General features: G+C 35.9%; 1 protein-coding gene across 5 annotated transcripts in view; it reads left to right on the forward strand.

The window, feature by feature from the left end:
* XRN1 (5'-3' exoribonuclease 1) overlaps positions 1-22,942 on the forward strand; it is a 112,952-nt gene that overhangs the window by 42,134 nt on the left and 47,876 nt on the right. For all 5 annotated transcript variants that reach the window (XM_078070964.1, XM_078070981.1, XM_078070967.1 and 2 more), the window contains exons 19-24: positions 3,514-3,617; positions 6,319-6,450; positions 15,571-15,733; positions 17,758-17,871; positions 19,885-19,983; positions 22,437-22,552. In XM_078070964.1, the coding sequence (XP_077927090.1) occupies positions 3,514-3,617; positions 6,319-6,450; positions 15,571-15,733; positions 17,758-17,871; positions 19,885-19,983; positions 22,437-22,552 (728 nt within the window). The remainder of the gene's footprint in view (positions 1-3,513; positions 3,618-6,318; positions 6,451-15,570; positions 15,734-17,757; positions 17,872-19,884; positions 19,984-22,436; positions 22,553-22,942) is intronic.

Here is a 22,942-nt window from a genome sequence, read left to right on the forward strand (position 1 = left end):
ATCTGATTATGTGATATGAAACAATGAATAATAGCCCTTTTCTAGACATTTCTGCTATTCTTGTCACCTTTCTCAGTCTCCATGAGAAAAATAATCATGAGAATGATAGGATTGTGGAATTTTACAACTGGGTAGAATTTGTAAAGCATCTATTCCAACTCATTAATTTTACAAATTAAGAAACTTAAATGGAGTTAGTAGCAGAACTAAGAACCTAGGTTTCTTGCTAAACATTATTTCTAGTAATGTTGGCTATTATTATGGACAGTAATACATTACAGGTCAGTGCTCTTCAGTATAATTTCACTGAAACCTATTTTCTCACCAAGTAATTTCATTCAGGATTAAAGTCAGTGGGCCACCCTTTACTAATAAGTGCCATTGCTGTTGAGAAGAGGAGGAGGCAAGCTTCCTGGTGTCATAATGTTTATACTGCAGAATAGTACTTTAAGTTGGTCATAGTTCCTGTCTAATAAGAAGGGATTGGCAGAGGGGAAGGTAAACTTGGTCAGCTTTAACAGATTCATACTAAAATAAAGGGTTAAAGAAAGGCAGATGGGTAAAAACAACAGAAAAATATTTCTTAAAGGAAAGGACAGGAGAATTCTACCAAACATTTAAAGAAGAATTAATACCTATTCTTCTGAAACTGTTCAAAAAAATAGAAATGGAAGGAAAACTTCCAAACTCATTTTATGAGGCCAGCATTACCTTGATCCAAAATCAGACAAAGTCCCCATCAAAAAGAAGAACTACAGACCAATATCCCTGATGAACATGGATGCAAAAATTCTCACCAAAATACTAGCCAATAGGATCCAACAGTATATTAAAAGGATTATTCACCACAACCAAGTGGGATTTATTCCCGGGCTGCAAGGTTGGTTCAACATCCACAAATCAATCAATGTGATACAATACATTAATAAAAGAAAGAACAAGAACCATACCATCCTCTCAATAGATGCAGAAAAAGCATTTGACAAAGTACAGCATCCTTTCTTGATTAAAACTCTTCAGAGTGTAGGGATAGGGGGTACATACCTCAATATCATAAAAGCCATCTATGAAAAACCCACAGTGAATATCATACTCAATGGGGAAAAACTGAGAGCTTTTCCTCTAAGGTCAGGAACGCGGCAGGGATGTCCACTATCACCACTGCTATTCAACATAGTACTAGAAGCCCTAGCCTCAGCAATCAGACAACAAAAAGAAATAAAAGGCATCCGAATAGGCAAAGAAGAAGTCAAACTCTCACTCTTTGCAGATATGATACATTATGTGGAAAATCCAAAAGACTCCACCCCAAAACTGCTAGAACTCATACAGGAATTCAGTAAAGTGGCAGGATATAAAATCAATGCACAGAAATCAGTTGCATTTCTGTACACCAACAACAAGACAGAAGAAAGAGAAATTAAGGAGTCGATCCCATTTACAATTGCACCCAAAACCATAAGATACCTAGGAATAAATCTAACCAAAGAGGCAAAGGATCTGTACTCAAAAAACTATAGAATACTCATGAAGGAAATTGAGGAAGACAGAAATGGAAAAACGTTCCATGCTCATGGATTGGAAGAACAAATACTGTGAAAATGTCTATGCTACCTAGAGCAATCTACACACTTAATAAATCCCTATCAAAATACCATCAACTTTTTTCAAAGAAATGGAACAAATAATCCTAAAATTCGTATGGGATCAGAAAAGACCCCGAAGCCAGAGGAATGTTGAAAAAGAAAAGCTGGCAGCATCACAATTTCAGACTTCCAGCTCTACTACAAAGCTGTCATCATCAAGACAGTATGGTACTGGCACAAAAACAGACACATAGATCAGTGGAACAGAATAGAGAACCCGGAAATGGACCCTCAACTCTATGGTCAACTAATCTTCCACAACGCAGGAAAGAATATCCGATGGAAAAAAGACAGTCTCTTCAAGAAATGGTGTTGGGAAAATTGGACAGCCACATGCAGAAGAATGAAACTGGACCATTTCCTTACACCACACGCAAAAATAGACCCAAAATGGGTGAAAGACCTAAATGTGAGACAGGAGTCCATCAAAATCCTAGAGGAGATCACAGGCAGCAACCTCTTCAACCTCAGCCGCAGCAACTTCTTCCTAGAAACATCGCCAAAGGCAAGGGAAGCAAGGGCAAAAATGAACTATTGGGACTTCATCAAGATAAAAAGCTTTTGCACAGGAAAGGAAACAGTCAACAAAACCAAAAGACAACCGACAGAATGGGAGAAGATATTTGCAAATGACATATCAGATAAAGAGCTAATATCCAAAATCTATAAAAAACTTATCAAACTCAATCAAAGAACAAAGAATCCAATCAAGAAATGGGCAAAAGACATGAATAGACATTTCTGCCAAGAAGACATCCAAATGGCCAACAGACACATGAAAAAGTGCTCAACGTCGCTCGGCATCAGGGAAATCCAAATCAAAACCTCAATGAGATACCAGGTCACACCAGTCAGAATGGCTAAAATTAACAAGTCAGGAAATGACAAGATATTGGCGAGGATGCGGAGAAAGGGGAACCCTCCTACACTGTTGGTGGGAAGGCAAGTTGGTGCAGCCACTCTGGAAAACAGTATGGAAGTTCCTCAAAAAGTTGAAAATAGAGCTACTCTAGGACCTAGCAATTGCACTACTGGGTATTTACCCCAAAGATACAAATGTAGTGATCCGAAGGGGCATGTACACCCCAATGTTTATAGCAGCAATGTCCACAATAGCCAAACTATGGAAGGAGCCTAGATGTCCATCAACAGATGAATGGATAAAGAAGATGAGGTATATATATACAATGGAATATTATGCAGCCATCAAAAAAAATGAAATCTTGCCATTTGCAACGACGTGGATGGAACTAGAGGGTATTATGCTAAGCGAAATAAGTCAATCAGAGAGAGACAAGTATCCTGTGATCTCACTGATATGAGGAATTCTTAATCTCAGGAAACAAACTGAGGGTTGCTGGTGTGGTGGGGGGTGGGAGGGATGGGGTGGCTGGGTGATGGACACTGGGGAGGGTATGTGCTATGGTGAGCACTCTGAATTGTATAAAACTGATGAATCACAGACCAGTACCCTGAAACAAATAATACATTATATGTTAATAAAAAAATAAGGGAAAGGAAAAAAAATTAAAACTCTAAACAGAAATCCTGGGAAATGTACTAGAAAGAAATAGAGTAGTTAGCAATAAAGGTACAACTTAGAGAAGACAAATTAAGAAAACTAACTGAATTCAAGTGGGTGGAATAATTAGTTGAAGAGTGAAGTTGAGAAGAGCAGGAACTGTAGGGAATAAATGGCTTGAGTGAACAAATGGTATTTTATATCTGTTTTAATTATTAAGGTGAGGTTTTTACTGATTTTAAAGACCTTTATAAACACAGCCAGCTTTTAATTATTTAATTTTGCCTTTGTAAACTTTTCTCTTGGACCTGAAACATGAGTGAACTTTTCTGCTTTTACTTTAAGAGTGTAGAAAATATAGCTTCATCAGTGCTTGGAAAGTCTGTCTTTGTTAATTGGCCTCATCTTGAAGAAGCTAGAGTTGTTGGTATATCAGATGGAGAAACTAAGTAAGTAAGAGTTGATGTATATTTTTTAAATTCATATTTGTTTTGCTTACTTGATGGCTTTTAATGATACTTTTTAAAACTGATACAATTACTGTAAAAATATTTACACTCTATAGTGAAAACGAAAGTCTTCTAATCACATCACTCGATGTTCAACCATAGTACATCGCTGAAATATTTTAGATGCATTTATCTTTTCCCTTTTGCTTTCTTTTCCTTTTAATAACGTGAAAGTTCTATATCCTAATTTTTTGCTAGCAGTTATTATTATTTAGCAAATATATTTCTCTAACAAGAATGAATAGCATATATAACCTGACCTTTACCATGCCCCTCCCAGATTTCATTTATTTTTTTAAATTTTTTATTGTTATGTTAATCACCATACATTACATCATTAGTTTTTGATGTAGTGTTCCATGATTCATTGTTTGTGCATAACACCCAGTGCTCCATGCAGAACGTGCCCTCTTTAATACCCATCACCAGGCTAACCCATCCTCCCACCCCCCTCCCCTCTAGAACCCTCAGTTTGTTTTTCAGAGTCCATAGTCTCTCATGGTTCGTCTCCCCCTCCGATTTCCCCCCATTCATTCTTCCCCTCCTGCTATCTTCTTTTTTTTTTTCTTAACATATGTTGCATTATTTGTTTCAGAGGTACAGATCTGTGATTCAACAGTCTTACACAATTCACAGCACTCACCATAGCACATACCCTTCCCAATGTCTATCACCCAGCCATCCCATCCCTCCCACCCACCCCCCACCCCGACTGCAGCAACCCTCCGTTTGTTTCCTGAGATTAAGAATTCCTCGTATCAGTGAGGTTATATGATATATGTCTTTCTCTGATAGACTTATTTCGCTCAGCATAACACCCTCCAGTTCCATCCACGTCGTTGCAAATGGCAAGATCTCATTCCCCAGATTTCATTTAAATAATACATCAGTTTTTAAAAATACATAGCTTCTATTTAAGAAATAATTTCTTCTTTTATTCAAGTTCACGATCATTTTGTCAATGATTATGTAGACAATTTATTCTTTGTTATCTTTTATCTTTATTTCATGTAAATTTAGTCTGATTGTTGTTATTTTGTTATTTTTCATGTGTCTAGAACCTTTAAAAGTAATTTTTTTCAGAGAAAATTTGCATTTTCTGAGCCATTACATATCCAAGAGATCGTTTTTGTTTTCCTCACACATAGGTTTAGAATTTTAGAGGCCCAATCCTTTTTCCTTAGTTCTCTGCAAGCGTACTCCAGTTGCGTTCTGTCATATAATTTTGTTGATGAGAGATCAGTGCCATTATGAATTTTTTTCTTCTGTGGGTATCTGCTTTTGTTGAGGTATCAAGAAATCTTGAGAATTCTTTTCTTTTTTAATCATCAGAATTCAATTCCCCTCCCTTTTTATTGAAGTCCAGTTTATCAGTTTTTTTCTTTTACAGATCATACTTTTGGTATAAGAACTCTGCCTAGCCCTAGGTCCCATAGCTTTTCTCCTATATTTTCTTCGAAAAGTCTTATAATTTTACCTCATCCTTTTACATTTAAATCCATGATCCATTGTGAATTAATTTTTGTATTAGGTATGAGGTTTAGGTCAAGGTTCACATATTTGCCTATGAATGAATGTTCAGTTGCTCCAGCACCATTTGTTGAAAAGACTGTCCTTCCTCCATTAGATTGCCTTTACACCTTTGTCACAAATCAGTTGAGCATATTTGTGTGGGTCTATTTCTGGGTTTTCCATTTTGTTCCATTTATCTGTATGTCTGTTTTTATGCCAGTACCACCCTGTCTTGTTACTGTAGCTATATATAAGTCTCAATGTTAGGTATAAATCTATAACAAATTACATATAGGATCTGTATGCTGAAAAAAGCAAAACACTGAGGAAAGAAAGATTGAAATAAATGGTGAGATAAATGGAGACCCGTTTGGATCAAAAGACTCAACATAGTGAAGATACCAAATCTATAAGTTTAAAGCAACGCTTATCAAAATCTCTCCCAGATTTTTATAGATGCAGAACAATGTATTCTAAAATTTATATGGAAAGATAAAGAACAAAAATAACAATTTTGAAAAATAAGGTAGAAGGAATCACTCCATCTAAGTGTTTAAATTATTTTGGAGCAACTATAAATGATACTGTGTTTTAAATTTTAGTTTCCCCAGCTAGTATCTAGAAATACAATTGATTTCTGTATGTCCATTTTATATCCTGGGACCTGGCTGACTAAGCTTACTTCCCTGCCTGTTTTCTTGAAGAGTCCAGACCAATTATTTTGTAGAATTCTGGATTTACCTGGTTGTCTCCTCTTAGTGTCATTTAACTTGGTCCTCCATCCCATATATTTCTTGTCAACTGGAAGTTAGGTATAATGGCTTGATCAGAATCGAGTTAAACTTTTTAGCAAAAATACTTTATTGAATTTGAGCGTATTTTTTTAATTCTTTAAAAATTTATATTATGTAGTTTTTTTTAAGAGAAAATAAAATTTTTATATTTGAATGAAAATTTTTACAAGTCCTTGTTCTAAAATTTATGTTATAGTTAAAAAAAAAGGACACCTGGTTTTGTGCTGTTACACCATGTAGAAACCTTTCCACTTTGAAGACTTATACTGCTAGAACACTATATTAACCCATAAATTTGTGGGTAATATAATTTTAATTTTATTTTAATTTTTAAGATTTTACTTGGAAGAACCTCCAGGAACACAGAAGCTTTATTTGGGAAGAACTGCCCCACCATCTAAAGTGGTCCATCTTGGAGACAAAGAACAATCTAACTGGACAAAAGAAGTACAAGGAATTTCAGAATAGTGAGTGTCATAAATGTATTTAATGTCATAGAACTAGAATGTGATCTAATGTACTTGTTCTCAAGCTTATTTCCTGCTTAACATAGTAATCACTATGAATACTGACTACATCTTCATTTTATGTTCCAAAGAAAACAATGAGTTCTAGTTTAAAATAACACCTGATTAGGAGCCATTATAGCCTTGCCCAGTTTGTCACTAAAATACTTCATGATGTACAAAAAAGGGTACAATCATATAATACTAGGAATAACAGTTAATAATAGTTAATAGGTTGCCATTGAATTTCTTGGCCACATGTAAGTAATGAAAATAGGAAGGAAAATTTTCCTCTGTTCCTCACCTGCTCACTCTCCTACCTTCCCTGCTCATTCTCCTACCTTCCCTACACCTAAGTCCCTTATGCCCCTGAATTCAGAAATGCTAGGTCTTTACCAGCCAAATAACTAAGACGCTAGCCCTCCTCCATGATCCCACCATGACTTACCTTTCTTCATCCAAGTACTAGGATTCTCTAAACCAAAACAGAATAAGAGAGACTGGCAATAGCACATGGAATGGTGTTAGAAATGTATATCCATTACCCTTCCTGTTAAAACTATGACATCCATTGGTAAATGGGGAATTTAAGGAGATGCCTCTTATACAATTTTGGAGCCAATAGCAGGCTATAATATCCTTATTCAAAGATGAGTAAACAGGGAAAATGTAAAAAGACAATAAAGAACCATCCAGCGTAAGATGGATGGCGTAGTCAGTTAAGCATCCAACTCTTGGTTTCAGCTCAGGTTGTGATCTCAGGGTTGTGAGATCGAGCCCATGTCAGGCTCTGCACTCAGCATGGAGTCTGCTTGAGATTCTCTCTCCCTCTCCATCTGCCCCTCCCCCTGCTTACACTTGCACACACTTTTTCTTTCTCCCTCTCTCAAATAAATAAATAAATCTTTAAAAAAAAAAAAATCCAGCATAAAACGAGATAAACATAGCTCTCGGGAGGTAGAGCTATTTTTGCCTTCTGACAGTACAAATTAGATATCCCTGTCATAGTTCATACTATACTGAATAGTTCATAAATAAAAATCACAATAATAAATTTATTTGTGTGATTACTTTAATGACCATTTCCTTAGATAGTATGCTCCGTAAGGGTAGGGACCACATCTATTTTTGTTATTACTCTGTTCTCATTCCTTGGCTAATGCTAAAGCACTCAATAAATATATATTTGTTTGTTTAAGTGAATAGAGATTGTTTTGTTCGACTCCTTTGATTGAAAAGAAACTCCTTCAGAATACTACAAGAGTTTAGACATTTGTTCATGTGTTCAGCAATTATTGATACTTGCTAGGTTTAGTAGTTGGCACTGTAGATACCATGGTGAATAAAATCACACAGTCCACACTCACACATAGCAGGAAGGGAAAAATGAAGGGGGGGGGAATCGGAGGGGGAGGTGAACCATGAGAGACTATGGACTCTGAAAAACAAACTGAGGGTTCTAGAGGGGAGGGGTGTGGGGGGATGGGTTAGCCTGGTGATGGGTATTAAAGAGGGCGCGTACTGAATGGAGCACTGGGTGTTATATGCAAACAATCATGGAACGCTACATCAAAAACTAATGATGTAATGTATGGTGATTAACATAACATAATAAAATTTTTTTAAAAATTTAAAAAAAATCACACAGTCCCTACACTCATGAAACTTATGGCTGGTAGATGAGAAATGGGCATTAATGTCTTGTATGAATTTTTTTTTTTAAGATTTATTTATTTGAAAGAGAGCGCATGTGTGAGTGGGGGAAGGGGCAGAGGGAGAGAATATCCAACCCAACTCCCACTGAGCGTGGAGCCCAATGCAGGGCTCAATCTCAGGAGCCATGAGATCAGGACCTGAGCCGAATCTAAGAGTCAGACATTTAACTGAGCCACCCAGGTGCCCCATCTTGTGTGAATTTTTGATCAAACTGTAATTATGATAATTGCTTTCAAGGAGTAGTTCTCTGAGACCATATAAAAGAGGAGTTAGACTTAGCTAAGGAGGCATTTGCCTTAGAGAAAACTTAGCAGAGGAAAATGTTGATTAAACTGGTATCTGAATGTAGGGTAGGAGTTAGGCAAAGAGTGAAAAGGGAGCATGTTTCAGGATGAGAGAAAGGTACGTACAAAGTCCCTATGGCAAGTGGAAAAGTAGCATGTGTAACATTAATGATAATGACCAATGTGGCTGGAGTGTTGGAACCAAAAAGGAACCCTAATGAGGAAGATGAGGCAACAAAGGAAAAAGAACGAGGCAATCTGAGAGGTAGAACAGCCAGGAAAGAGTTACCTCATGCAGATCAAAGAAAAAGAGTGAAGAATAAGGGAATAAGTCATGTCAAATGTTATGAAGAAGATTAAGCAAGAGCTATTTTTTTTTTCTTTTTTTATTTTTATTTATTTATTTTTTATTTATTTATTTTGAGAGAGAGAGAGAGAGCACATGAGAGGGGGGAGGGTCAGAGGGAGAAGCAGACTCCCTGCTGAGCAGGGAGCCCGATGCGGGACTCGATCCCGGGACTCCAGGATCATGACCTGAGCCGAAGGCAGTCGCTTAACCAACTGAGCCACCCAGGCGCCCGAGCAAGAGCTATTTTGATTGAGCAGTGGGGCTGCAAGCCAGACTAGTATGGGTGGAGGAATGATTGAGAGTAACAGAAATGGAGACATAATAGGAATAAACGACTTGAAACTTCAGTTGTGAAGTAAACCAAAAACTCTTGACCCCTTGTTCTACTTATTCTTTCCCATATGGATGGGCTTGATCTTCTATGATGGCCACAAAGAGCAGAGATAACAATCAAAGCAGCACACTGCTGCTGAAGTTGATGGCAATATATGCTGGTTCACACAAAAGAATGATTTTTAGTGCCTGCCAGTTCAGGATCTCTTGTTAACCAAGTAGGGTAGACAAGGCTATGTGGATTCATAAGCAGGTTTATTTATTCTGGTTACCACTTTCTTAGACTGCTTTTTTTTTTTTTTGCCACCATATTCCTCCCTCATATCACCTCACGTTTTGTCCCCTCCTCCTACACCTCCCCAGCTCTTCTATAATCTGTCTTCTAAGGTGAAATTCACAAGGCCTCTCGTACTCTGCCCCTGAGGGTTTGGTTTACTTTACTTGTGATTTTGCACATTATATCAGCATGAGGATCTCATGGCTCTAATGATTAGGAGTAATGCTTATGCAGACCCTCCTTAACTCTAAGACTTCTACAGCAAGAATGTAGAACCTACTACTTATTTCACTTATCTCTCCATATATCTTACTAACCAAGACATGTTCTCCTAAGTTCAGTACATCATTTTTTTGTGAACGTAACATATGACATATTTCCATGAGTACCAAATTATGTGATTTTATTTTTAGAAACCCTCTAACTAAGTACATTTGACAATGTTCGTACCTTTTTGTATTCCTGTGTAACAGATTTCCTTTCCGATGAAAACTACCATTAAGACATAGCTGAAGAAGGACTTTGTGTTTGGTTTATTCAGAGAGATAGGATCATGCGTAAAAACAAATGAGAAGAGAGGTGCAATATTCAAAAGAAAGAAAACAATATATTTGAAGGATGGAACAAGATAGATTCTTAAAGAATATAAAAGATAGTTCCTCTATTTTAAACAGGATGGTATACAAATATAGGTTGGTATGTGTGTTTGGCATGGGGCAGATGAGAAGCTCTCATTGGATGCCTTTTGTTTTCTTTGTAAAGTGAATGTTGAATTTAGCTATTGAGAATGGAGGCAGGGAAAGGGAGGTTGGTCTTAAATTTGAGTAAAGTAGAGGAGGTTTGAAAATAGTACTTGGGGGAGCAACTAGCTGGCTCATTCAGAAGAACGTGTGACTCTTGATCTTGGGGTCATGAGTTCGAGCCCCATATTGGGTGTAGAGATTACTTACATAAATAAATAAACTTTAAAAAGAAATAGTCCTTGGGGAAAATGGAAGAGTATCAATTGATCAGAAAAACATGTTTGAATTATAGGCAATATTGAGGGCCCTTTTTGAAGTTGATCAGTTACAGGCCTAGAAAAAGCAGAGAGATTTAACCAGCACTGGATTTTGCTAGATGGATATAATGAAAAGACAAAGAGGCAAAGAAGTTTAGGATATTGGTGGGAATGTTACTAAATAGTGGACAATGGAATCTAAATGGGATAGTAAGAGAAGTAAAGAAAGTAGAAGATTAAGTTAATAGTTTCAGAGAAAGTAGAAGGGTCAGTGGATTGGAGATCCCAAATTAAGTTAATCATAAAGTGGTTGAACAAGCAAGTTGGTTGGAGAAATTTTTAGACAATAAGATGTTGGGATTAATGATTTTGGAGGTGAAACCATTATGGGTGCTGTCATGACCCAAGTCATAGCCATAGGATTAGATGGCTGAAGTGGAATGGAAAAAAAGGTTATTGGCAATAAGGAGATTGTGAAACTAAATTCCTGAGGTCTTAGGTAAGTTATTTATGTAAACATTGAAGGCATTCTGGAAGTTGGTGGGCATAAGGGTAGAATGGAAAAGAGTAGAGTAGTTTACTATGAAGGATCTAAATGTCACAGTGGGTTGTAAGAACACCAACACCCTCTCCTAGCCCATATACAGTGTGAAAACAAACAGCTACTCCTTGAGAGGGCTACACAGAGAACTGATGATACCTTCAGTTAAAGAGGTTGCTGTTGTGGATATAATGGAGTGAAAAGGATTAGGAATTGGAGAAAGAAGACAAGAAGAAAGACACAAGGAAGTACTTTATGGGATGCTATGGAGAAGATGATGCACTTGGAAGATAATTTGGAGTTCCAAAACCTTGTACCTCAAACAAGCAAGAGATGAATCAACCAAAAAAATGTGGTTACTAAAGGATTGGTGATAAACACCAATTATTAATAAATTATTAAAATACAGAATTATTTTTTAAGTACTAACTCTCATTTTACATGAGAGAAAGTTAAAGGATAGTTTTGTTTATAATTTAGAAAAGAAGAGATATAGTAAGTATCTTTAAAAATTTAATGCCCCACATCAGTTACCTTAACACTTGGAACCTGCACTAGAGAGACAAGCCCCAAAACATCTGGCTTTGAAAACCAATAGAACTTGTGTCCAGGAGAAACATAGAGCTGTAGGAAATGGAGATTCTGCTCTTAAAGAGCTCCCACGTAGACTCAGTTATCCCAGGACCCTGGTAGGGTAAAAGCTGAAGTTTGTAAAGTGCCAAGACCATATGGGAAGGACATTGATTTGCTAACCTTAGGTAACTGTTGGAGGGACAGGGGCCTGTTGGAATTCTTTCCAGGGACTGAGGCATTGACAGGTGCCATTTTTGCATTCTTCCTCTACCTTGCTAGTGCCAAAGTTGGCAGGTGCCATTTTTGTAGTCTCCCTATATAGTAAAATAACACTAATATAATGTTGTATGTCCAATTATACTTCAATTAAAAAAGAAAGAATACAGACTAGGGGCACCTGGCTAGTCAGTAGAGCACGCGACTCTAATCTCAAGGTCGTAAGTTTGAGCCCCACACTGGGGGTAGAGTTTACTTAAAAATAAACACAGGTGGGGCGCCTGGGTGGCTCAGTCGTTAAGCGTCTGCCTTCAGCTCAGGTCATGATCCCAGGGTCCTGGGATCAAGCCCCGCATCGAGTTCCCTGGCTTTGCGGGGAGCCTGCTTCTCCCTCTCCCACTCCCCCTGCTTGTGTTCCCTCTCTTGCTGTGTCTCTCTCTGTCAAATAAATAAATAAAATCTTTTAAATAAATAAACAAACACAGATGTTTAAAAAAAAAAAGAATACTGACTACAACACTGACTCCAAAGCAATAAAAGTGTAAGGTAAAAGTAAATAGAGAGAGGGGTGCCTGGGTCACTCAGTCGGTTAAGCCTCCGACTCTTGGTTTTGGCTCTGGTCATGATCTCAGGGTCCTGGGATCTAGCCCCGGGTCAGGCTCTACGCTCAGCCGGGAGGTTGCTTGAGAATTTTTCTCCGTCTCCCTCTGCCCCTGCCCCCCCCATACACGCGTGCACTCTCATGTACTCTCTCTCTCTCTCAAATAAATAAATCTTATAACTCTAGAGATTAGTTTTTCCTATTTTGAACTTTGTATGAATTGATTCATACATAATGTATTCTTTTGGAACCTGACCTCTTTTCCTCAGTACTGTGGTTCTTAATATTCATCTGTGTTGTTACTTATAGTTTAGTTTGTTCATTTTCACTAATGATTACATTACATTGTATGAATATAGCACAATTTATCCATACTTTTTTGGATAGGCAGTTGTTTCTTGTTTGGGGCTTTTAGTGAATACATATGTATGCATTACTGTTAGGTACATAATTATGAGTGGAATTATTGCTTCATAGGATAATGCTTAAGCTCAGCTTTAGTAGATACCACCAAAAAGATTTACAAAGTGATTGTATCAATTTACATTCTTCCAGCAATTTTTAAGAATTTCTTTTATCTCTACCCTCATCAGTGCTTATTATTGTCTCTTCCATTGTAGCCATTGTAATATAGTGATATTTCTTTTGGTTTAATTTGCATTTCCTTGATGAGCATCCTTTCATATTTCTCAGGCATTTGAATATGGTCTTTTGTGCAATGCCTGTTGCCCTTTTTCCGAGTTGATTACCTATCTCGTATTTGTTTTCGTTTTTGTTTTTAAGATTTTTTAATTTATTCATTTGAGAGAGAGCAAGTGAGCACGAGAGCATGAGCACAGGCACAAGCAGGGGGGAGAGTCAGAGGGAGAGGGAGAAGCAGACTCCCTGCTGAGCAGGAAGCTGACTCAGGGCTCAATCCCAGGACCCAGGGATCATGACCTGAGCTGAAGGCAGACGCTTAACCCACTGAGCCACCCAGGTGCCCTACTGTCTTTTATTTGTAATTTTCATTATTGATTTGTGATGTTATTCTCAATTTCAGAGAAAAGCCTTAAATAATTCATTATTAAATATGATTGCCATAGAGGGTTTTTTTTTTAATCAATATTCTTTATCAGATAAAGGAAATTTCCTTCTATTCCTAGTTGGTTGAGAGTTTTTATCATTAATCAGTACTGATTTTGTCAATTTTTTTCTGCATCTGTCAAAATGACCATATGATTTTTCTTTTTTTCTTTTAATCTGGTGAATGATGTTGATTGAATTTCAAATATAAATCTATCCCTGAATTCCTGGAGTAAATCCTATTAGACTATGATATATTATCCTTTTTATATGTAATTGGATTCGATTTGTTACATTTTGTTTAGGATTTTTGCTTTTATTTTCATGAGAAAGATTAGCAGATAATTTTCCTTTCTTGAGATATCTTTGTCATATTGGTAGCAAGATTACTGGCTAAATAACTTTTGAGTGAAAGTAGTAGGTTTTCCCATTGAATTTTTAGAAAATGGTAGTAGAGGGCACCTGGGTGGCTCAGTCAGTTAAGTGTCTGCCTTCAGCTCAGGTCATGATCCCGGGGTCCTGGGATCAAGTCCCGCATCAGGCTCCTTCCTCAGCAAAGAGACTGTTTCTCCCTCTGCCTGCCACTCCCCCCTCTTGTGCTCTCTCTCTCTCTGACAAATAAATAAATAAATCTTTAAAAAAAAAAAAAAAGAAAGAAAGAAAATGGTAGCAGAATGCTACATTTCAAAAATTTGTCGGAAAACTTCTGTTTCTTTTTTAAGATGGTGTGGCTTATTTCAGACCAAGGCTACCATTGAGAACAACATAAAAGTATCAGCTGCTATGAAAAAAACATATATATACATACATATATATGTATATATATATATAATGTCATTCATCTATATACTATATAGTATATATTTTATAATACATATATTTATATAAAAACACAAATACAAAAATTTAAATTATGATATAATGAGCTCAGTAGATGGTCTGAATAGTAATATAGGCATACTGAAAATTCAGTCAGTGAGTTAAAAGATAAAAGCTGAGGGATTCCTTTAGCACATAATACAAAAGCACGAAGAAATGAAAAGAGTATAGTCAATTTCTAATATTTCTCTAATAGAAGTTCTAGAAAGAGAAAATGGAAAGGAGATAGAAAAATATTCCTTGGATGAAGAATGATTGTATCTTTAGATCAGAGGTCGGCAGGTTTTTTCTGTAGAGGCCAGATAGTAAATATCTTGGGCTTTGTAGACCTTCCAGTGTTTGTCACAACCACTCAACTATGCTGTTGTAACACAAAAGCCATCATAGACAGTAAATAAATTGATGACTATGTTTCAGTAAAATTTTATTTACAAGAACTGGAGTCAGTCTAGTTTTGTCCCATGACCGTAGTTTGCTGACCCCTACTTGAGATTGCAAAGGCCCACTGAATGCCCCTGTTAACCTCTTTTTGTCTTTCTGGATTCACCTATTCTGTATGTTTTACAGAAATGGAATCCTATATAATATGTGGCCTTTTGTGTCTAACTTCTTACACTTAGCATATTTTTTAGGTTCATACACATTGTAACATGTATCAGTGCTTCTTTCTTTTTATGGCCAAATATTTTATTGTATGGATATACCACCTTTTGTTTATCCAGTCATCTCTTGGAAGACATTTGGGTTCTTTCCACCTTTTTGCTATTGTGAGTAATGCTGCTATGCACATTCATTTATAAATATTTGTTTGAGTACCTTTCTAGTTCTTTGTGTAATACCTAGAAGTGGAATTGCTAGACTTTTTGAAGAACTGCTAAACTGCTTTTCACAGTGAGTGCACCATTTTGCATTCCCACCAGCAATGTGTAAGTGTTTCAGTTTCTCCACATCTTTTCCAACACTTGTTATTTTCACTTTTTTTTTTTTGTTATCCCCATCCTAGTGATTATGAAACACAAGAATTTCTTATAGCACTTAAACGAGTTCTCATTTAATCACACAGGCATTAGGAGAGGTATCCATACAGTAAAAAACTAATGCAAAAAAATTTTAAGTTAGGTACTCAGAACTGCTAGCATATTTATTTAAATTTTCTTTAAATATTTGATTATGAGTTGGTAGTTTATCATCCTAAAATATATACATACTCATACATATCTACATTTATTTTTTATTCTTTCTGTTAGCTACCTAAGAAGAAAAGGAATAATAATAAATGAAACATCTGCAGTTGTATATGCTCAGTTACTCACAGGTCGTAAATACCAAATAAATCAAAATGGTGAAGTTCGTCTAGAGAAACAATGGTCAAAACAAGTTCTTCCTTTTGTTTATCAAACTATTGTAAAGGTAAGTGTCCATCAAATCTCAATTATATCTTAATGTACACTACTCCCACTGTATAAAGAAAAGACTATATCATATTTAATATTTATTTATAAATAGAAGACTAATGCAGCAATGCATAATGGAGATTATGATTTAATATAATCTGAAAAAACTGTAGTCTTTTTTTAATTTATGTATAATTGACATACTGGTTTCGAAGTGTACAAAATGATTCAATATTTGTATACACTGCCAAATGATCACCAATATAAGTTTAGTTACCATCTGTCACCAAAGTTACAAAATTTTTTCTTATGATGAGAACTTTTAAGATTTACTGTTTTACAACTTTAAAATATGCAGTGCATTATTATTGACTAAAGTCACCACGCTGTACATTATTACATCCCAATGATTTATTTATTTTATAACTCTAAGTTTGTACCCCTTAAGCCCCTTCACCCATTTCACACACTTCCCCGAACCCCTTCCCTCTGGCAGCCACCAGTCTTTTCTCTGTATCTGTTACTTGTGTTGTGTTTTGTTTTATTTGTTTGTTTTGTTTTTTTTAATTCCATATTAACTGAAGTCATATATTTGTCTTTCTCTGTCTTACTTCATTTAGCATAATACCCTCATGTCCATCCCTGTTGTTGCAAATGGCAAGATTTTCATCATTTTTTATGGCTGAGTAGTATCCCAGTGTGTGTGTGTATGTGTGTGTGTAGAGAGAGAGACCACATATATACATGGGGGTGGGGTGTGCCTGCCGGCTTCAGCAGGACACACCTGCCAATGCTAGCAAAATAAAGGAAGAACACAAAAAATGGCACCTGCCAGCACTTCTGTGCCCAGAGAAAGTCTCAACAGTCCCCCTGTCCCTCTGGCAAACACTTTAAGATTAGCAAATGAATGTTTTCTGCATATGGTCTAGGCACTTTCAAACTGCTGCTTTTACCCTGGATCTCAGGGCTGGTGAGTCTGCACACAAGCCCTTTATAAGAGTAGAATCTCCATTCCCTACAGCCTTTTGGGTCTCCTGGACATAAGCCCCATTGGTTTTCAAAGCCAGATACTTTGGCGGCCTGTCTCTCCAGTGCAGTTTCCAAGGGTTGCAGTGCCTGATGTGGAACACAAACCCCTTGCTCCTCAAGAAGGAGATCTCTCCTGATTGTGGGTCTCCACATCAGGGGTGGGGTTTTTGGCAAGAGTATGTCTCTGCCTCTCCTACCCATATCAATGTGTACCTTTTAGTCTTTTATTGTGGAGTTGCTGTTCAACTAGTTTTCAGGTCTTTTTAAGAGGGAACTAATTGTTCCATATATAGCTGAAGATTTGGTGTATCCATGGGAGGAGAGGAGTTGAGGATCTTCCTGTGCCGCCATCTTGAACCACCACAAAAACTGTAGTCTTTAAAAGGATTATTATATGCTCACTCACTCTATGTATGATTAGGGAACTTGTCTTTTTTTATTTATTTATTTTTTAAACTTAATCTCTAATGAAAAAGCCCAGCATTAGCCTAACAGCCTGCAGTTTTAGAGTTTTATTCTCCAAAAAATGTTTGCCTTAAATAAATTAGTAAATAAATAAATAAAAGCATTTGCTTTTGTGTTTGTAATTTTGGGTGTGATAAGGAAACAAAATTTTTTTAAAGTATGTATTGATCCTGTAATTTTGGGAAACAGTATAGTGTAGTGATTAAGAGCACAGACTGCCTGAGTTGACTTTTTAGCTGTATGACCTTGGGCGAGATTTCATCGCCTTTCTATGCCTTAGTTTCCCCCTGTGTAAAGTGAGGCTAATAATGATCTGTGCTATAGAGGGTTGTCTTGAGGATGAAATGAACTAATAAATGTATGCAGTACCAAGAAGAATGGCATATAAAGTCAATTAATTTTAGCTACTAGTATTATTACGTAGAAAATCTTTACACTTCACATTTGCAGACAGCATAGTAATAACCCCAGAGGAAGAAAAACTTGATGTGCAATCCATAGAAATTTTGACTGTGATAATTTACTTTTATATTTCATTCTGTATAGGACATCCGAGCTTTTGACTCCCGTTTCTCCAATATCAAAACATTGGATGACTTGTTTCCTCCTAGAAGTATAGTCTTTATGCTGGGAACCCCCTATTACGGCTGCGCTGGAGAAGTTAGTTCCTGTTATTGTTACTAATTAAATTTCTTTCTAGTTTTAAGTTAATAAAGTTATTTAACTTCTCTTCACTTAGGTATAAGATAAAATGTAATACTGAAGGGGAAAAGATTCATTTGTCTAACTTATGAGCACAGTATTTGACTATATATCTTTCATCTTGAGCAGGTGGGGGTCAGGAGGCTGGGGAAAAAGAATTCAAATCCTAATCTCTTATTTAGCAGGTTTATTCATTATGGTAGTATGGATGAAGCAATTATGAAATTATTTTAGTTGTATTATTGGGTTGATGAACTTGTAAATGTGTTGATATTTGAGGAACTCCAGTTCTCACATGGAAAAAGATACACGTAAATATGAAATGGAAGAATGCAAGGAGGAATCTGTGGGGACAGATTAGAATTGAAGGTATTAATGTGAGCTCATGATTTTTAAAATACATGTGTATACATATATGTATATAGGCACATGTGTATGGATATATATGTATATTTGTATGTGTATGAATGCATATATGCCTGTACATACACATATTTTTTAGCTCTGTTTGCTCAAAAGGATAAGAAGCCAAGATACTTCGGTAACAGTGAACACATATAATCTGCAGGTTTGACCTCTAATAACATACTCCACTGAAAGCTTCTCAGAGAAATGGCCCATTACAGGGCTGGGGCAGGGTAGGTACAGGATAAGCCTGGAACCACTTGTTATGCCAGAAAGTAAGGAAGTGCTCAAAAGAGTGATGGGACCATATCACAAACACAGAAACCTGTTTAAAGGGGCTCCTACCAAACTGGCCAAATCTGGGACAGTTTGAGTACCAAAATAATAAAGTACAGTAATGGATTATAAACCTTTGGGGGGGGGATAGGAATTAATGATTCCATAATGATAATAAATAAGTAAAAGGGAAAGGAAGGGCTCTTGCTTATAGTATCCTGTCAAAGGTAAATGGAGAGAGTGCTAGAGTTGGAAAACTGTCATTTTATAAGCATTACGATAAAGATTGAGTCAAGCAACAATCATCATTGGAAACTAAATCTAGGGGGAATTTTTTATCTGAGTAGGATATTTTCATGGCCTTAGAAAGTGTCTTCCTACAGACCGTTAATTAGTTGTAAGAGGAAAAAAAAACCTAACTGGACAGTGAAGAAATTGAGCAATATCATGTACCTCCATATGTGATACCTAAGAAGGACACATCACCCATGCAGTATTCTGGCTGGGAATATATGAGTTTAACTTAATCATAAGGAAGCATCAGACAAATCCAAAATGAGGAACTTTTGTTTTTAAAGGCAGGATGAAGAGGGAAGAATGACCTTATTCTTCAAAAATGTCAATGTTCTAAAAGACGAACACTTTGGATATAGTCTAGATTTAAGGAGGCTAGAGCTATGACAACTAAATGCAAGGTCTGATCCTAGCCTAGTTTCTGTTGTAGAGGGGGAAAAGGGTTTTCTTCATTATAACATAGGAACAATTTTAGGTCAACTGTGACAAAATTGGAATATGGACAGTTGATTGAAGAATTTTATCAATGTAAATTAATATAGTTAGTAACTGTACTGTGGTTATGTAATAAAATACCCTTCTTCTTAGGAAATATACACCAAAATATTAAAGGGTAAGGGACATGATATATGTAATATACCCTCAAAAAGTTCAAAAAAATAATTATGTATATGTAAATACACAGAGTATAAATGTTGAAGCAGATGGAGTAAAATGTTAACATCTAGGTGAATGTTTTACAAGTGATCTTTGACCTGTTTTTGTGTTTGCAGCTTTTTGGTAATTTAAAATTATTTGCTAACAGCTATTAAAGCAATGTACAATGACTCAAATTTATAATATAATCACATTCATTTATAATTTCTAAGAGAATCTCCAGTATCCAACTTTACTGTCTTACTGTATTTCAGAAATAAACACTGTTCAAATAAGTAGAAAAGTAAATAAAATGTGAAAGAGACTAAAACATACTGTGATTTTCTTTTTCCCTCCAAGGTTCAAGATTCAGGGGATGTGATTACAGAAGGTAGGATTCGTGTGGTTTTCAGCATTCCATGTGAACCCAATCTTGATGCTTTAATACAGAACCAGCATGTGAGTACCATAGTCCATATTGCTTAATTTAGAATTGATAAACTTTAAAAGTGTTAGAAGCATATTTTTACCACCTCCTCTGAATATATTATAAATATTTTTATTTAATACTGATTAAATTATCTCGCAGTTGCATCTAGTATTTAAAAATGAGTGTGGGGAATCTGTGCTCAAACTTCATGCAAATGTTCAGGGGAGGGGCGCCTGGGTGGCTCAGGTCATGATCCCAGAGTCCTGGGATCGAGCCCCGAGCCCTGCATCTGGCTCCCTGCTCAGCGGGAAGCCTGCTTCTCCCTCTCCCTCTGCCACTACCCCTGCTTGTGTGCGCTCTCTCTCTCTCAAATAAATAAAAATAAAAATCTAAAAAAAAATGTTCAGGGGAGAAAAATCACTGAAATCCCATTATTAATCTATAACAGTTTTTATGGGTTATCATGTTCAAGCTTAAGAAGGGGCACATTTTTTAGCCCACCCTCTGGGAATAGACTTAGATTTTTTTTAAATAAACTTTTCATAATCAATGCCCACATTTTTAGTTACAAGTAATGGCCTTTCTGCAATGGAAGCTAAAGATGAACAATCACTAGAAAAAATTGGGAAACTGCCTTTACATTCACAGCATCCTTTTTTAGGACCTTTTTCTCCAAAGATGTTCACTGGCCTCCTTTTATTTTTCCCTATTACAATAGGAGGAGGATTCTGATATCTGTTGTATATTCTTATTGATTGACTAGATAATTAATTTGAAATTAATTCACAGTCAGCCAGCTATTGATACTTACACTTTTATTCTCTCTAATTGTAAATTCTAAAGCTTTATATCCTGTAAAATGAACTCAAGGCATTGAACATCAGCATATACTTGAGGAAACTTTATGGAAGGCAGACAAGTCCCTAAATTCTTACCATCAGGTGTCTTTTGGAGAAAGAATTCAGAAAGCACAGTCAGGAAACCAGAAGAGTGTCCCATTTGATTAAGATGCTGGAGCTCTCTGTTCTGGGAGTTAGTGGAGGAAGAACAACTTATTTATGTTCCTTCATCCCTAGCTTTTTCTAGATCTGAATGAGCCTGCCCACCTCCAACGTACAGTGTTGCTAGGCATGCCTTCTCCACTATGCTCTCTTTCTCTTTACATACTTTCTTTAACTTTTACTCAAGCCTCTTTCTCTACTCCAATGTTCTCTGCTTTTTATTTTACATTTTCTAGAATATTTGTGATGGTCTTCATCAATTTTAATTATACCATAACCAAATACTTCTCAAAAGGAATACCATTGGTATTTTGGATAGGACAACAATGTGTAAAATAGGACTGTCCTATATAGGACAGCATAGTTGGCATCTTTGTCCCCTGGACACGAAGAGGTAGTAGCCCATGCCAGTAACTGAATGATGTGCCCCTATACATTTCCAGATGCTTAGTAGAAAAATAAGTGATACTACCTGTGATAGAGAACTACTACCTTATTTCTTCCTGTCTATTCTGGAAAGCATATTTGATTTGTCTGTATTATTTCTAAACCTAATAATGCTCTTGATGGAAAAACTATATTGCATTCTTTACCAGGATATTAACATATTTTAATAATGAATTTATATATTCCATGCAGCTAAAAAAATTTATTTGGGGGTTATTGTAGACATATAAAATATGCATATAATTCATATAAATATGTATTATATTTATACACATTCATATGAATATAGTATATGAAATCCATATAAAATAAGTGTGTGTCATTATTATGTACATTATGTTAGGGTTATATGGTAGCTTACCCTTTTTGGTACAGGATTTATAATTTGCTTCCTGGTTAAAAATTATATGATATGATATATTTGTTTTAATCTTCATAGTTTCTTCCCTTAAGTACACAAATTAAGGTTATATTTCTTTGACTGTATTAACTATAAGCCTATACATACTTCTTACTTTCATATGATAGTAAATATAAGGGAAAATGAATATTACTTATATTCATATATGAAGAACATTTTTAATTTTGCTCAGTAGCAACTGTTTTGATGACATACTCATGTTTTAGTTCAATGTAATAATCATCAAGGCCTCATTATGTCCCAGTACTTTACTAATCCTTACTTGGAATATGAAAATTAATGTTTAAAAATAGTTCTTGCCTGCAGAGTTTGCCATTTAGACTTACAGTAGACTTTATTTCTTGAGACAGTTTCACAAATTGTATATTTCCTCCCCCTTTCATCCATCCTTGGGAATTCTGTCCTTTAAGGAGAGAGAGGAGCAGAAAAATTCTGCCTACAGATCCTTTCAAAAAAAAAAAAAGGGAAATGGATCACTTACTTTTGAGAATCCTTATATTGCCACATTCCAATGGTTAGTGATGTCTTGATTATCTCCAGATTTTAAAGGTAAAGAAATAACATTTGATGCTTTGTGTTTCCATAATTGACCTTTTTGTTTTTATATTTAAAGAAATATTCTATAAAGTACAACCCAGGATATGTGTTGGCCAGTCGTCTTGGAGTGAGTGGATACCTTGTTTCAAGGTTTACAGGAAGTATTTTTATTGGAAGAGGATCTAGGAGAAAGTAAGTTTATGTTAGAGAAATTTATTTAAAGTGGCAGAAAAAATTAAATGATAAAGATAAACTGGTTAATATTTTAGTATTTTCTTTTATTAATTGCTCTGAATTTTCTTTAAAAATTATGTATAAATTCCTCTGATGGTGATCTTTCATCTAAATGGGACATGTTTTAGATGTTTGGAAAGACAGTTCCTATTTTTAGCAGCTAACAAATTGAACCTTGAAAAAAGGTATCAGAAGGTGTGTGTGAATCTCAATAATATATTTCCCTGCATTTTCTTATTTCATTCTCTTCTCTAGATACATAACCTATTTATATGATTTGTTAACTTGGGTTTCAAAGCCTTACTGCTACTTTGGAAATAACCATGAGGGCGCCTGGGTGGCTCAGTC

Source organism: Halichoerus grypus, chromosome 1 (assembly GCF_964656455.1).
Source record: "Halichoerus grypus chromosome 1, mHalGry1.hap1.1, whole genome shotgun sequence".
NCBI classification, from domain to species: domain Eukaryota; kingdom Metazoa; phylum Chordata; class Mammalia; order Carnivora; family Phocidae; genus Halichoerus; species Halichoerus grypus.